We start from the raw sequence: 17,167 nt of genomic DNA on the forward strand, positions 1-17,167 counted from the left end.
GACAGACACAGATCGCTAGATGCATGAACGGATGCATAGACAGACACAGATGGATGGACAGATATGTGAGTGTATATTTAATGAAGACTAAATCATAAAACTATAAACTATTTCTGTTAATTAGAATAAAACATTCATAATAATATCTCAATACTAGATTAGCACTTCAATATATCTTCGTATTATTTATATATCTAATCTATTTATCAGACGTTTATAAAAGAATGAAGATTCTGTACTATTGATGTTATTTTGCCCATATCATAGGAATAATCCCTGAATGGAAATCAGAAATCTAATTCCATTATATTTATGATATGATTATTAATGCGATGAGGAGTTTGGAGTTTCAGTGTTCCATCACTTGTCCTTAAGCTCTGAGAAATCAAAAGCACGAGGCATTACAGAACTAAACTGACAATTTATTGCAGCCTGTTTGCAATCAGAGACACAGTCGCTGCACAGACAATATACACATGGTGGGAATCGGATCCAATAAATATCAGTGGCGGCGCCTCACTTCCAGGTGTACTCCTCACCGGGCTTCAGTTCCCTGAAATCACAGGTACACACTCAGAACACATTCGCTTACTAGCACACACACACACACACACTTAGAGTTGATAAGAGCTCAAATGACCTGCTGTATAAAGCGCTCTTGTTCCTGAACGCTGTGAGTCTCTGGTCATTCCACCGGTCCAGATAAATACCCATGAGGAAACCCATGGGCACCAGAATATTGACCCAGTGCTCTCGAACAAACGCTGCAAACTTCACCATGATGCCTGATGATGGAGAAAACACTTAAATCATTTCATATTACTAATTTCGACTAAGTTCTTCTCATTATCTTAGGCAAAACACTGCAGGGGGAAAACTATGCTTTTTTGATGCAACTTGTCCATTTTGAGATATTCATAAAGTGTATGAATCTTCAGTGTAATGCAGGGGTGTCCAAACTCGGTCCTGGAGGGCCGGTGTCCTGCATAGTTTAGCTCCAACTTGCTTCAACAGACCTGCCTGGAAGTTTCTAGTATACCTAGAAAGAGCTTGATTAGCTGGTTCAGGTGTGTTTAATTGGGGTTGGATATAAAACTTGCAGGACACCTGCCCTCCAGGACCGAGATTGGACACCCCTGATGTAATAGAAAGAAACATACATTTTTTTGGTGGCACTTTTTTGTGTTCAGATTTTAATTACAGCACATGTTTTTAAAGGGAGATGTCTTAAAAAATTAAATAAATATTAAAAAAATGATAGAAAAATATTAAATATATATATATATATATATATATATATATATATATATATATATATATATATATAATTAATTACAAATTTTATACACACACACACACACAGAGCAAGGACATTTTCACAGTATGTCTGATAATATTTTTTCTTCTGGAGAAAGTCTTATTCGTTATATTTTGGCCAAAATTAAAGCAGTTTTGAATTTTTTAAACACCATTTTAAGGACAAAATTATTAGCCCCTTTAAGCTATTTTTTCGATAGTCTACAGAACAAACCATCGTTATACAATAACTTGCCTAATTACCCAAACCTGCCTAGTTAACCTAATTAACCTAATTAATCATTTAAATGTCACTTTAAGCTGTATAGAAGTGTCTTGAAAAATATCTAGTCAAATATTATTTACTGTCATCATGGCAAAGGTAAAATAAATCAGTTATTTGAAATGAGTTATTAAAACTATTATGATTAGAAATGTGCTGAAAAAAAACTTAAAAAAATAAACAAGGGGGCTAATAATTCTGACTTAAACAATACATATATTTAAGGTACCCTGCACTGAGCCAAACTATTTTTTTCTTTTATTCTTATGAGTTCATTTCTATGAAAAATATGGGGTTTTTATTAGTGGTAACAGTGGAGTTATCAAAACAGACTCCAAAACAAAATCTCCACTAAAATATTTATTTTTTATACAGTCAATCTGGTTAGTCATCTGGTACTTTATCTGAAAATTAGTTTTCATTTGTGTATTTTAACACTATTTTAGAAAACTTAGTTATTACATATACACACACACACACACACACACACACACACACACACACACACACACACACAAACACACCAAATAATCTAATTGAAATAAAGTTTGTATTATATATTTGCACATTCGTTCAGTGACAGGATGCCTATATTGTTTACATTGAAGTGGCATGCAAGTATGTTTTCAAAACAAAATTAGCATTATTTAATTGACTAAACAATGTTGTAGCATACTTTGCTAGTCATTGGCTGCTAATGTGATTTAAATATTTTGAATTTCCAACAATACTTTTCTGAAATGATATTATTAGAAAGTCCCAATGTGTGAATATGAAAACTTCACCCCAATAAAAATCTGCTAGGGAAGAATGCTGATTTCCCCCCCACTATTCACTTGCAGTGTCTTGTCTTAAAAATTTGATTCAGCTTAAATACTTTATTAATATATTAAATACACCAGAAATGAAATGTAAAGCAAGTGTGAGAGTTAATTAGCAAAAACAGATGACCCGTTTTTATATTATTTCATAAATATTGTTTGCTTATTTTGTGAATTTAACAGCCGAACATAACTTATTAATACAATTGTGTCTGTATTGTTTTTAATTACAATATAAATAATAAAACAATATAAATAAATAATAATATAAATATAAATAAAAAATAAATAATTTACAATATAAATAAATAATAATAAAATCCCGCTGTATTTACGTTTACGTTACTGATCTGTCTGTTTGCAGAACTACACAGAACTACACAGTCTCGTTCATTTATATTTATTAACTCACATCGCAGTATCATAATAGAAACAATATTCAGATTATGATGTATACATATTTGTTGATGTGAAGGTGACTGTTGTCGGCCCTTGTGCACACTATCTGCTACCGTCCTCACATAAACACGAGATTGTACTGTCACTATTCCAGCTGTAACGCTTATACATATCTAATATTCAGACTTATAAATAAGCACGCGTTTATATAAGTTACATTTAAGAGGACATGAAGTCGTTTACCTTGAGTGTGTTAGCACAGCACCATTAGCAGAAGGGTTAGAGGGCTTTGGACCGTACCAATTGTCAATAGCTTGAAGGGAGGCGTGATCAAACGTTTGTGTTAAAAGCACAGTTTAACCGAATGTTTATCTTTTACAGTGGTTTAAATTCGCTGTTAATTTGTGCAGGTTAATCCAATTACATTAAATAAATGAAGTAAAACCCTGGCTCATAATGATACACTGGAGTATATTGTTGTGGATACTTCATTTTTGCTAAAAAGTTATTCATTTTTATTACAGTTATTTGTTTTATTCACATTTATCTTATGTAAAAATCATGGAAGTCAAAGAAGGAGAAAAGAAAGAAAGAAAAGGAAAGAAAGCAAGAAAGAAAAGCATTTGTGACGTTCTATCTCAAAACATTACATTATAGGATTTAATTTATGGTCAGAACTTTAGTCTGCCTTCCATAATAACTATATTGTTGAAATAAATTTAATCCAAAAGTTAATATCTATATGTGTGCTTTACGTTTAGGAGACTTTTATGTGTTACTGATAAGCACCCCCCTAAAGCTCTCAGTGGTAGAGTTCAGTGACGTCGGCAGCGGCGGTAATGGCTGCTCCTCTCATGCCGCCGATCTTGATACATTAATATGGATTAAATATGATTTTTGAGCGACTTTTATAAATTATATGAAACCACACATCCTTAATTTCTAAAGTGATATTACAGGATTCGGGTATGTACGTTTTTATTAACATAAATTCGGTCAGTTTGCTAAGAACACCACTTCATTTGTTTGACTCTCTGTGTTTTCATTGAGTTCAGATTTAAGTTTAAATGTCAGATTTATGTTAATATATAGGAATTGTGAAGGCTCAAGAATACTTTATTCATTCATTATATTCAAATATTCCTTATTCTGTGTCTTGAAATGAAAGCTTTGCTCTTTATATGCTTGTCTGTTGTCTTTAATAGCATGTTCATGGTATTGTGTTTTAATTTACGTTAGCCGGTTTACAAAACGCAACATGGTTATATCGTGTTACAGGGATAATGGCATATTAGATAACAATCGTATATATCAATACCATGTAGTATTTGAAGTGGTCAGCTTTAAATGTGCTGTTTCTGTTGGTGATGATGATCTCTGATGTTCATTCTTCATTCATACAGCAGAATGACGTCCATCATCAAGCTGACGGCTCTATCCGGAGTCCAGGAGGAATCAGCTCTGTGTTACCTGCTTCAGGTGGACGAGTTTCGCTTTCTGCTCGACTGCGGCTGGGATGAAACTTTCTCCATGGACATCATAGATTCCCTGAAGCGGTACGAGTTTATGCTTATGACCAGGGGCGGACTGGGACAAAAATTCAGCCCTGGCACTGTAGCCACACCAGCCCACATTACCACACCGACACAGCCCCACCCACGGACACACACATTCACTATTTATTTTGGTGTAAAGATGGTGAAATAATATGACATTCTTGCCAGATTTTGAATATGTCCGGGTAACCTTGGATTGGGTCGGCCCATCTTGAAACCAGGTGGCAGTTGCCGATTGGGCCAAATGCTTAACATTTATTATTACTATTTTTATTATCATCATCATAATATTACATCTAGCAAGAGATAAAAGCTGTCTGCACTTAAAAACAATACATACAAAAAAAAAAACAAAAAAAAACGGACCGGCCTACATTTAAAAATTGGTCCTGCCCTTCTGGAATTTGCCAGAATTGCCAGATGGCCAGTCCGCCCCTGCTTATGACAGTATAAAATGTATTTGTTGCAAGTAATTGCTGAAACTTTTATCATGATTTAGGTGGTTATCATATTATTGACCTAAGCTGCATAAAATATACAATCTGAAATGCAGCAATCTGAATATTCTTAAAAAGTGAAATTAATAGTGTTTTTTTTTTTTGTAAGATGTTAGTATCAGTATGTTAATTTTAAGGATATCCATGTTAGTGTGACAAAATTTGCATTTAGAAGAAACAAACCTGAAGAAGAAAAAGAAAGTTAAAGAATGTAAAGACTTGTGGTGTTTAAAGTAGAGTTTGTGATATATTTGAAGACATTAGGAGAGATAAAAAAAAAGCCAAAAAGCAAGACATTTACGTTCATCATTAGAGGATTTTGGTTTCATATTTTGAGAACTTTAACTCACCTGCTACTTATTTTTCTTTATTTTATTTGTTTATTTTTGTTATTTTTGGTTATTTATTTAATTAATTTATTTGTGTACGCATTATTATTAATGAGGATGAAAAGATTGTAAATGTATGTAAATTGATTATCTATAGCTGCGTCCCAAATGGCACACTATGCACTCATGCACTATGTACTTATGCACTTACACACTCAACAGGATAGTATATGTATGTAGTGTCGTCCCAAATGGCACACTAATGTTTTTTTACTGAGCGGAAATTCAAACCGTTTCCCTGATGACGTTTGACGGTTGCCAAATCATTGAAATAAACGACCGAATTATCAAATAATACCTGCCGTGAGTATATCCGCATTCACCATCGGGAGGCGCTATAATCACTCTCGTAGGAGAATTTTGATTTCACCATCCAAAATAAATAAAGTTATCCAACATGTGCGTCCGATAGCTCCGCCTCTTCCGCTACGTAAGCAAACCTGCGGTCGTTGAGTGCGTGAAGTGTCCATCATTACACACTTCACTTTACCGGCTGAATGAGGGCATCATCCGGGTAATTAAAGTGCACTTATTATTTTTAGAGTTTTCAGTGTGAACACACTACTTACACTATTTATACTACAAAATGGCGTAGAATAGTGCATAAGTATGCGAATTGGGACGCAGCTTTTGTCTTCTGTGTATTTCTAAAGAGCATTGTTCTGTTGTTATTGTTCAAGCATTGTTTATTTAAAAAAACATTTTTTAAAGGGGAGGAGCTACTATATGCTCCGCCTTCTCTTCGTGTTTTTGTTGAGATTACATGAAACATTGAATAAAGTTGCACATTTCAAAAGCACTTCACGGGACCTTTAAATGCTAAATAATTATTCATGGTATTTTGAAGTGCCCACAATACCAATACTGTGCATGTTCATCACAATATGATGGATCGGTATTGATGTAATTCCCTGTGTGTGATGTGTATTTTCTGTTTTGTGTGGATCAGGTATGTGCATCAGGTGGATGCAGTGCTGCTTTCTCACCCTGATCATGTGCATTTGGGTGCTTTGCCGTATGCTGTGGGCAAACTGGGGCTCAACTGTACCATCTATGCCACCATCCCAGTCTACAAAATGGGCCAGATGTTCATGTATGATCTCTATCAGGTGAGCTGGATGATATGACAAAAATCGAATGTCAGAATAGAAGTCATCTCGTATCCTGATAAGGATGAGTCTGAATTATTGTATATATTTTTCCCCAATTTCTGTTTAACGGAAAGAAGATTTTTTTCAACACATTTTTAAACATAATAGTTTTATTAATAAAAGTATTCATAGCGCTTCACTTTTTACACATTTTTATGTACAGCTCTATTCAAAAATGGATTAATTTATTTCCTCAACATTCTACACACAATCCCCCATTATGACAATATGGAAAAAGAGTTTTTGAAATTGTTGCAAATTTATTAAAGATAAAAAAGCTGAAAATCACATCAGTGTTCACAGCCTTTGCTGTGAAGCTCTAAATTGAGCTCAGGTACATTCTGTTTCCACTGATCATTCTTGAAATATTTCAGCAGCTTCATTGGAGTTCAACTGCGGCAAATTCAGTTGATTGCACATTGTTTGAAAAGGCTTACACCTGTCTATATAAGGTCCCAGGGTTGACAGTGCATGTCAAAGCACAAACCAAGCATGAAGACAAAGGAATTGTCTGTAGACCTCAGAGACAGGATTGTCTCCAGGCACAAAGCTGGGGAAGGTGACAGAAACATTTCTGCTGCTCTGGAAGTTCCAATGAGCACAGCGGCCTCCGTTATCTGTAAGTGGAAGATGTTTAACCACCAGGACTCTTCCTAGAGCTGGCTGGCCATCTAACCTGAATGATCGGGGGAGAGGGACGTTAGTCAGGGAGGTGATCAGTAACCTGATGGTCACTCGGTCTGAGCTCCAGCTTTCTTCCGTGGAGAGAGAAGAACTTTACAGAAGAACAACCATCTCTGCAGCAATCCACCAATCTGCCCTGTATAGTAGAGTGGCCAAACGGAAGTCACTCCCTGCCTGGAATTTGTCAAAAGGCATCTGAAGGACTCTCAGACCATAAGAAACAAAATCCTCTGCTCTGATGAGACTCAATTTGAACTCTTTGGAGTGAATGCCAGGCACTGCTCATCACCAGGCTAATAGCATCCCTACAGTGAAGCATGGTGGTGACATCATGATGCTGTAGGGATGTTTTTCAGCAGCAGGAACTGGAAGACTAGTCAGGATAGAGGGAAAGATGAATGCAGCAATGCACAGAGACATCCTGAATGAAAACCTGCTTCAGAGTGCTCTTGACCTCCTCTTGACCCAAAGCAAATCACCAAAATATCAGTGAATGTCCTTGAGTGGCCCAGCCAGAGCACAGACCTAAATTCTATTAAACATCCCTGGAGAGATCTAAAAAATGACTGTACACCGTCGCTTCCCATCCAAACCCGATAGAGCTTGAGAGGTACTGCGAAGAAGAATGGGCAAACATAGACAGGTGTGCCAAGCTTGTGGCATCATATTCAAACAGACTTAAGGCTGTAAATTGCTGCCAAAGGTGCATCAACAAAGTATTGAGCAAAGGCTGTGAACACTGATGTACATGGGATATTTCAGGTTTTTTAGTTTTAGTTTTTTCACATTGTCATTATGGGGTATTTTGTGTACAATTTTAGGGAAAAATGAATTTAAATTATTTTAGAATTAAAGACTGTAACATAAAATAATGTGGAAAAAGTGAAGCGCTATAAATACTTTCCAGATGCACTGTATATTTGAACCAGAATTTCTATGCTTTTGTGTAATGATTGGGATGTCTGCATGACATTTCTGTCGTCTTAAAAAATCATTTATTTTTATGAAAGAAAAAAGCTCTAAATGTTAAAAAAAAATCCAATTACAATGAAAACAATAAAAAACAAACTTATTTTCTTATTCTTATTCTAAATTATAAATTCCCATTTATTTTATGCAATATATTTTACGTTTTACATATCTTTTTAATTTATATTTTATGTTTATATATATATATATATATATATATATATATATGTGTGTGTGTGTGTGTGTGTGTGTGTGTGTGTGTGTGTGTGTGTGTGTGTGTGTGTGTGTGTGTGTGTGTGTGTGTGTGTGTGTGTGTGTATATATAAGCATATAATACACACACACACACACACACACACACACACACACACACACACACACACACACACACACACACACACACACACACACACACACACACACACACACACACATATATATATATATATATATATATATATATATATATATATATATATATATATATATATATATATGTGTGTGTGTGTGTGTGTGTATATTTGTGTGTGTGTATATGTATATATATATATATATATATATATATATATATATATATATATATATATATATATATATATATATATATATATATATATATATATATATTATTTTTTTTTTTTAATTAGGCTGTGTGATATATTAATTTTATAATAAATGTGTTATTATTTGTTATGACCAAATAATTTGGTCACTATTACTGTGCCCGTTGCATGGTTGCTATAAAAGTCAAGTTTGATGAAGTACAACATTTGACATTTAATTTCCACATCTCTGCATACCTCTGTATAACCATTTAATATATAAAAATATGCATTATTAATATTTAATTAAAATAATAGTATGTTATATAATCCTTATTATAAAATATTAAGTGTTACATTGCGTGAACTGCAGTTGAACCCTCATTCAAACAGATTCTCTAGCAGAATGTGGCAGAGAAACACTGCTATGATGAAAAGTTCAGCAATGAAATATTAACCGTGCTCCATCTTGTTTGATCTCATAGTCTCGACACAACACAGAAGATTTCACTCTCTTCACGCTGGACGACGTCGATTCGGCTTTTGACAAAATCCAGCAACTGAAATACTCACAGATCGTCAACCTGAAAGGTGAGAGAAATGATCATAATTAAGAAAAAGCATACATGTTGAAGACTTTTGTTCTTCAAAACAGTGATGATGTGTGATTTTTGCAGCTTGATATTTAATGAGAGTTTATTGTTGAACAGGGAAAGGTCACGGTCTGTCCATCACACCGCTTCCTGCGGGTCACATGATCGGCGGCACTATCTGGAAAATAGTGAAGGATGGAGAGGAAGAGATCATCTATGGTGTGGATTTCAACCACAAGAGGGAGATGTGAGTCTAGAAATCTGCTGTAACAGCAAATCAAATCAGCATTGGATTTATAATGCTGGAGCTTGGAATTGTTTTTCAGTGATTATTATTTTGGCTGTGCTGTCCAATGTCAAACCTTTTTTATTAGGTACTCAAATGACAACTAAAAGGTTTAAAAAGGTGTCTTCTGGGAGTTTTTCAGAATATTTATCATTGATTAAATAAAAAGATCTTATGTCTTTTTTTTAACATTTTGATTTTGAACAAAGCCTGAGATCCACCCAACAAAATATGTTAAACAAACCCTGCTAAAAAATCCAGCGTAAACCAGCCTAGGCTGGTTGGCTGGTTTTAGCTGGTTGACCAGGCTGGTTTTAGAGGGGTTTTGGCCACTTCCAGGCTGGTTTAGCTGGTCAGGCTGGAAAATGACCAGCTAAATCCAGCTAAAACCAGCTTGACCAGCCTGGTTTAAGCTGGACATAGCTGGTTTTGGCTGGGCTCCCAGTCTGCTAGGCTGATCAAGCTGGTTTTACCTGGTCACCTCCTAGACTGACCAGCTAAGACCAGGCTGGAAATGGCTGGAAACCAGCCTGGAAGTGGCCAAAACCCCTCTAAAACCAGCCTGGTTGACCAGCTAAAACCAGCCAACCAGCCTAGGCTGGTTTAAGCTGGATTTTTCAGCAGGGAAAACAGTAATATTATAATAATAAGTACAAAATCAGGACTAAAATATAAATGATACAGTCTTTCTCATATTTGACCAAAATTGTATGGTTGTTTTACTTTCTCCATTTATTTTGGCTGTGTTGTATTCCAGACTAATAATGTCCAGTAGATAGAGCCTCCAGGATAGATCAGTTGGAGCAGATGGATCCAGCCATAGTTTCAGGATTGTTTTGTTTGCAGTCCTTTTTTGGTTGATGGATAAGGAGAGTGATGAATCGTCCAGCATAATAAACAGCAATAGGGTCGCATTGGATCTGAATTTCCATTAGTTCTAATAAAAAGTCTCATACCCTGGTCCAGAATAGTGCAGTTTGGGGACATCCCCAGAACATATGTATATAAGTACCTTGTGTAGAGTTGTTGCATAAGCGACAAAAGGGCAGAGATGTAAAGAGTACCTGAAAACCATACTTAAGTAAAAGTACAGATACCTTACTGTAAAAATGACTCCATTACAAGTTACAATTCACCAATTCCAATAAGACTTGAGTAAAAGTATGAAAGTATCCAATTTTAAAAGAACTTAAGTGTTTTACTCATGCTGAATATAGGCCAGTACTTATAATATTATAATACCAGATAGGAGGTAAAGTCTAGATCGGATATGCGGCCGGCCGGAAGTGCGATATGCACATTAATAAAGCAGCATTTTTTTTATGACACTGTATAACAATAATTAATATTTTTACAGTACTGTGAGGGTTGGGTTTAGGGTTGGAGTGGGGGTAGACATTACAAAATACATTTTATTGGGTAATTTAATAGATAACATAACATAACTAATACTCGGTACAACAACTGATTTTACATTACTGTGACGGTTGGGTTTAGGGTTGGGGTGGGGGTAGACGTTAATAAAATACAACAAATGAGAAATTTAATAAATAATAGAAATAATTCTCGTTAACTTCCATATCCGCTCTAGCAACAACTCAGATAGGAGTGGAATCACAATAACAATCAGATGCTCGCATAATCTTTTCTGCTGCTTTCCAGGTTTTAGATCTTATGGCTTTTTTATTAACAGTTGAAGTTGAAATGATTTGCCCTCCTGTGAATTTTTTCTTTTCTTTTTCAAATATTTTCCAGATGGTGTTTAACAGAGCAGGGCATTTTTCACAGTATTTTCTATAATATTTTTTTCTTCTAGAGAAAGTCTTATTTGTTTTATTTCAGCTAGAATAAAATTTTAAAAAAATTTTTAAAGCATTTTAAGGTCAATATTATTAGCCGCCTTAAGCAATATATTTATTTGATCGTCTACAGAACAAACCATAAAAAAAATCTGTCGGTTTAACAGAAATTGGGGAAAAACATACAGGGGGGCTCATAATTCTGACTTCATCTGCATGTGATGCTTTCTGTTGTCTCTCAGTCATCTGAACGGCTGCTCGCTGGAGTCTCTCAGCAGACCCTCTCTCCTCATCACAGACTCCTTCAACGCCTCGTATGTTCAGCCTCGCAGAAAACAACGAGACGAGCAGCTGCTCAGTAAGTTCATACTAACCTAAGATTATTCCTATGAATAATCATCCAACTAAAAAAGCTGAGTTTGAAGCAAGTCAAACGTTTCCATTCTTTATATAATGCCAGAAGGACAATATAATAGCATCATCCATATACAAATACACTCTTTCAAAGAACACATCATCATACTTATTCTTAAGAATATTTTTTTTCGGCGCATTAGTCCAGTGGTTAGTCATTCTACCATACTATCAAATATAAAGAAAAAAAAATAGATCAGAATCAGTTTTATTGCCATGTGTGCTTCACACACACAAGGAATTTGCTTTGGCTACAGAAGTTTCCAGTGTACATATAGTGACAACACAAGATAAATATGAGAGAAGACGATACATTAAACGGAGATGCAGTTAGTCAAAAAAGATCTGGATGTTGAGTTGTATGTACAGATTTCTTATAAATATACAGGTTAGGCGGTGCTGTGTACAAATGCGTATGGAGAAGGTATTGCATTGTATATTGATATAAGGTGCCGTGTACAAGTGCGTATGAAAAAGTATTGCACATTTTTATTGCACAGTTTTTCATTTTTTATATAACTTCAGGTATTTTTAGCATTTGTAATTATTAGTCATTGTCATGTATATCCAAAACAAGTAATGAAAATAAATATACAAATAAAACAAAGCAATGCATGCTAACGAGAACTATAAAAAGTAACATGTTTAACAAAGTTATTTCAGACCAAGCTATTTCTACCAGGTCAGTTGTTAAGCACCCTCGTGAAAATACACTATAGAAATAAGTATATTAATTATTATAGTAGTGTACTATAAATACTATAGTACTAGTAAAAATATACATATATATTTTATTTTGTTTTTCACAGACACCTCCAATAGAGATTTTATGAGATGAAAGACTTTGCAATTTGCTAAAATATTGCTAATGTTTTTTTTTTTTTAATGCATGACTGATATACACTCACCGGCCACTTTATTAGGTAGTACCCGTTTGATAGTACCGGGTTTGATCCCCTTTTGCCTTCAGAACTGCCTTAATCCTTTGTGGCATAGGTTCAACAAGGTACTGGAAATGATAGCATCACACAGTTGCTGCAGATTTGTCTGCTGCACATCCATGATGCGAATCTCCGGTTCCACTGCATTTCAAAGATGCTCTACTGGATTGAGGCTGGTGACTGTTGAGGCCATTTGAGTACAGTGAACTCATTGTCATGTTCAAGAAATCAGTCTGAGATGATTCACGCTTAATATCATGACACGTTATCCTGCTGGAAGTGATCAGCGATCAGAAGATGAGTACACTGTGGTCATAAAGGGATGGACATGGTCAGCAACAATACTCAGGTAGGCTGTGGCGTTGACACGATGCTCAATTGGTATTAATGGGCCCAAAGTGTGCCAAGAAAATATCCCCCACACCATTACACCACCACCTCCAGCCTGAACCACTGATACAAGCCAGGATGGACCCATGCTTTCATGTTGTTGATGCCAAATTCTGACCCGAGAAATGGAGACTCATCAGACCAGGCAACGTTTCTCCAATCTTCTATTGTCCAGTTTTGGTGAGCCTGTGTGAATTGTAGCCTCAGTTTCCTGTTCTTAGCTTACTGGAGTGGCACCCGGTGTGGTCTTCTGCTGCTGTAGCCCATCCGACTCAAGGTTGGACCTGTTGTGTGTTCGGAGATGCTCTTCTGCAGACCTCGGTTGTGTCGAGTGCTTATTTGAGTTACTGTTGCCTTTCTATCAGCTAGATCCAGTCTGGCCATTCTCCTCTGACCTTTGGCATCAACAAGGCATTTGCACCCACAGAACTGCCGCTCACTGGATATTTCCTTTTTTTCAGACCATTCTCTGTAAACCCTAGAAATGGTTGTGCATGAAAATTCCAGTAGATCAGCAGTTTCTGAAATACTCAGACCAGCCCGTCTGACACCAACAACCATGCCACGGTCAACTTTCTTCCTAATTCTGATGCTCTGTTTGAACTGCAGCAGATCGTCTTGAGCATGTCTACATGCCTAAATGCATTGAGTTGGTGCCATGTGATTGGCTGATTAGAAATTTGCGTTAAAGTGCAGATGGACAGGTGTACCTAATAAAGTGGCCGGTGAGTGTATATTGCATCACAAAAAACAAAAATACCCAACACACACCACATATATCTTCTGTGTCTGATTGTTTTTTTAATTTTTTTTATTTATTTGTTTATCGAATAGTTTGTTTAATGTTGTCTTTAATATGTTTTATGTGTGTGAATTGATATACCCATGCACAGACTTTCCCTTTGAATGTCTGAGATGTTCTATATTTGTGTATTTTTCCTCTAATAAACATTTGATCGCACACAAACTTCCTAATGCATGTTTGTAGTAAAAGTGACCTTCCTCTTTCTCTTCCAGCCAATGTGATGGAGACTCTGCGGGGCGATGGGAATGTGCTGATCGCAGTGGATACAGCGGGACGGGTGCTGGAACTGGCCCAGCTCCTGGATCAGATCTGGAGGACCAAAGATGCAGGACTGGGGGTTTATTCACTCGCTCTGCTCAACAACGTCAGCTACAACGTGGTGGAGTTCTCAAAGTCCCAGGTCTCGCTGTTATAGTTCAATCAGATATGTGTGTGTGCAATAATGCGCTGTCTGTATCCTGTCTATTTGTGTGTGTTTTTTAATACATTTTTTATTTTTAAGCGCGCAGATGTTTTCAAATGTCCAAAAACAAGAAAAAACAGGTTTCTCCTTTTATAAACACTTTTCATTCATTTTTTGTTATGGCTTATAGTGACAATTCTATACAAAGAACTATACAATTCTGTCTGTCTGTCCGTCCGTTTGTCCGTCTATTTGACTGTCCATCTATTTGTCTGTCCGTCCATCTATCTTTTTGTCCGTCTGTTGTCTGTTAAACTGTTCGTTCGTCCGTCTATCTGTCCATCTGTCTGTTTGTCCGTCTATGTCTGTCTGTCTGTCCGTCTATCTGTCCATCTTTTTGTCCGTCTGTCTGTTTGTCCGTCTGTTTGTCTGTCTGTCCATCTATCTATCTGTCCATCCGTTTGTCCATCTGTCTGTTTATCTATCTGTTTGTCTGTCCGTCTATCTATCTGTCCATCCGTTTGTCCATCTGTCTGTCCGACCGTCCATCCGTCGGTCGGTCTGTCTGTTTGTTCGTCTGTCCAACTGTCGTCCGTCTATTTGTCCTTCCATCCGTCAGCCTACCTGTCCATCTATCTATCTGTCCATCCATCTTTTTGTCCGTCTGTCCATACGCCCGTCCATCTTTCTTTCCATTTATCTGTCCACCTGTCTGTCTGTCGTCCATCTTTCTTTCCATTTATCTGTCCACCTGTCCACCTGTTAATACGTCTGTCTGTCTATCTGTCAGACCGTCTGTCTGTCAGTCTATCCGCTGTCTGTTCATCCGTCCATCTGTCTTTGTCCGTTTATCTGTCCGTCCGAATTTCTATTTGTCTGCCAGTCCGTCTATCTGTCCAACCCTCTCTCTGTCCGACCATTTGTTTGTCCGCCCTTCTTTCTGTCCGTCTATCTGTCCGTCTATCCGTCCGATCGTCTGTCTATCAATTTGTCCGTCTGCCTATCCTTCCATCTATTTCTCTGTCGTCTATTTGTCCGTCCGTCCGACCGTCTGTTCGTTCGTCTATCCTTCTGCCAGTCCGTCTATTCGTCCAACCGTCTCTGTGCGGGACTGTTTGTTTGTCCTTCCTTCTTTCTGTCTGTTTATCTGTCCGTCTGTCTGTCCGTCCGTCTATCCGTCCGATCGTCTGTCTGTCTATCTGTTTGTCCATTTGTCCGTCTGCCTATCCGCACATCTATTTCTCTGTCGTCTATCTGTCCGTCCGTCCGTCTTTCCATTCGTCTATCCTTCTGCCAGTCCGTCTATTCATCCAACCGTCTCTCTGTGCGACTGTTTGTTTGTCCGTCCTTCTTTCTGTCCGTTTATCTGTCCGTCTATCCATCCGATCGTCTGTCTATCAGTTTGTCCGTTTGTCCGTCTGCCTATCCGTCCATCTATTTCTCTGTCGTCTATCTGTCCTTCCTTCCGACCGTCTGTCCGTTCGTCTATCCTTCTGCCAGTCCGTCTATCCGTCCAACCGTCTCTCTGTCCGACCGTTTGTTTGTCCGTCCTTCTTTCTGTCCGTTTATGTCCGTCTGTCTATTAGTTTGTCCATCCGTCCGTCTGAGTATCCGTCCATCTATTTCTCTGTCGTCTATTTGTCCGTCCGTCCGACCGTCTGTTCGTTCGTCTATCCTTCTGCCAGTCCGTCTATTCGTCCAACCGTCTCTGTGCGGGACTGTTTGTTTGTCCTTCCTTCTTTCTGTCTGTTTATCTGTCCGTCTGTCTGTCCGTCCGTCTATCCGTCCGATCGTCTGTCTGTCTATCTGTTTGTCCATTTGTCCGTCTGCCTATCCGCACATCTATTTCTCTGTCGTCTATCTGTCCGTCCGTCCGTCTGTCCATTCGTCTATCCTTCTGCCAGTCCGTCTATTCATCCAACCGTCTCTCTGTGCGACTGTTTGTTTGTCCGTCCTTCTTTCTGTCCGTTTATCTGTCCGTCTATCCATCCGATCGTCTGTCTATCAGTTTGTCCGTTTGTCCGTCTGCCTATCCGTCCATCTATTTCTCTGTCGTCTATCTGTCCTTCCTTCCGACCGTCTGTCCGTTCGTCTATCCTTCTGCCAGTCCGTCTATCCGTCCAACCGTCTCTCTGTCCGACCGTTTGTTTGTCCGTCCTTCTTTCTGTCCGTTTATGTCCGTCTGTCTATTAGTTTGTCCATCCGTCCGTCTGAGTATCCGTCCATCTATTTCTCTGTCGTCTATCTGTCCGTCCGTCCGACCGTCTGTTCGTTCGTCTATCCTTCTGCCAGTCCGTCTATCCGTCCAACCTCCTCTCTGTCTGACCGTTTGTTTGTCCGTCCTTCTTTCTGTCCGTTTATCTGTCTGTCTGTCCGTCCGTCTATCCGTCCGATCATCTGTCTGTCTATCAGATTGTCCGTCTGCCTATCCGTCCATCTATTTCTCTGTCGTCTATCTGTTCATCCGTCCGACCGTCTGTTCGTTCGTCTATCCCTCTGCCAGTCCTTCTATCCGTCCAACCCTCTCTCTGTCTGACCGTTTGTTTGTCCATCCTTCTTTCTGTCCGTTTCATCTGTCCATCTGTCAGTTTGTCCGTCCGTCTTTCTGTCCGTCCGTCTGCCTATCCATCCAACTATTTCTCTGTCGTCTATCTGTCCGTCTATCCATCTGAACGTCCATCTATCCCTCTGTCGTCTGCCTCTCTGTATATCATATACTGTATTATATTCAAAAATATAATGATACGAAAAAATACTTCAGTAATGTATAGTAAATACTATAGTATTTACTAAATATTTTAGCTATTTAAGTATTTTTGAATTTTTCTATAGTAATGTACGTGAATAAATCTGTTATGGAGGTTCCAAAGTTTTTAGCGCAAAAACTATAGAATACTGTAATTTTTACAAGTATAGGGTATATTATTCTGAAATACACCTCAGTTTACT

At 37.6% G+C, this 17,167-nt stretch overlaps 2 protein-coding genes across 5 annotated transcripts in view; one reads left to right on the plus strand and one right to left on the minus strand.

Annotated features, from left to right (window-relative positions):
• Positions 1-401: 401 nt before the first annotated feature.
• Positions 402-3,119, minus strand: ndufb1 (NADH:ubiquinone oxidoreductase subunit B1). Its single transcript, NM_001386380.1, has 3 exons — positions 3,043-3,119; positions 641-785; positions 402-553 (listed from the first exon to the last, which is right to left on the minus strand). Exons 2-3 carry the CDS (start codon positions 778-780, stop codon positions 517-519), a joined length of 177 nt encoding a protein of 58 aa, NP_001373309.1. The 5' UTR covers positions 781-785; positions 3,043-3,119; the 3' UTR covers positions 402-516.
• Positions 3,120-3,606: 487 nt separating this feature from the next.
• cpsf2 (cleavage and polyadenylation specific factor 2) overlaps positions 3,607-17,167 on the plus strand; it is a 495,879-nt gene continuing 482,318 nt past the window's right edge. For 2 of the 4 annotated variants that reach the window (XR_015517560.1, XM_087296593.1), the window contains exons 1-7: positions 3,607-3,765; positions 4,206-4,355; positions 6,191-6,350; positions 9,073-9,178; positions 9,298-9,427; positions 11,508-11,623; positions 14,028-14,215. Coding sequence is in view for 2 of the 4 variants with exons in the window: in XM_087296593.1 (XP_087152719.1) it covers positions 4,207-4,355; positions 6,191-6,350; positions 9,073-9,178; positions 9,298-9,427; positions 11,508-11,623; positions 14,028-14,215 (849 nt within the window). In the remaining 2 variants the exon portion in view is untranslated. 4 annotated transcript variants of the gene reach the window in all.

Source organism: Danio rerio, chromosome 20 (genome assembly GCF_052040795.2).
Source record: "Danio rerio strain M-AB ecotype USA chromosome 20, GRCz13ab, whole genome shotgun sequence".
Classification (NCBI taxonomy): Eukaryota; Metazoa; Chordata; class Actinopteri; order Cypriniformes; family Danionidae; genus Danio; species Danio rerio.

Excerpts from the sequence above, each read along its gene's own strand:
- ndufb1 (NM_001386380.1), bottom strand. The coding sequence starts at position 780 with ATGGTGAAGTTTGCAGCGTTTGTTCGAGAGCACTGGGTCAATATTCTG. Across the intron at positions 554-640 it reads AAGAGCGCTTTATACAGCAG|GGAACTGAAGCCCGGTGAGG; the intron begins GTCATTTGAGCT and ends CTGTGATTTCAG.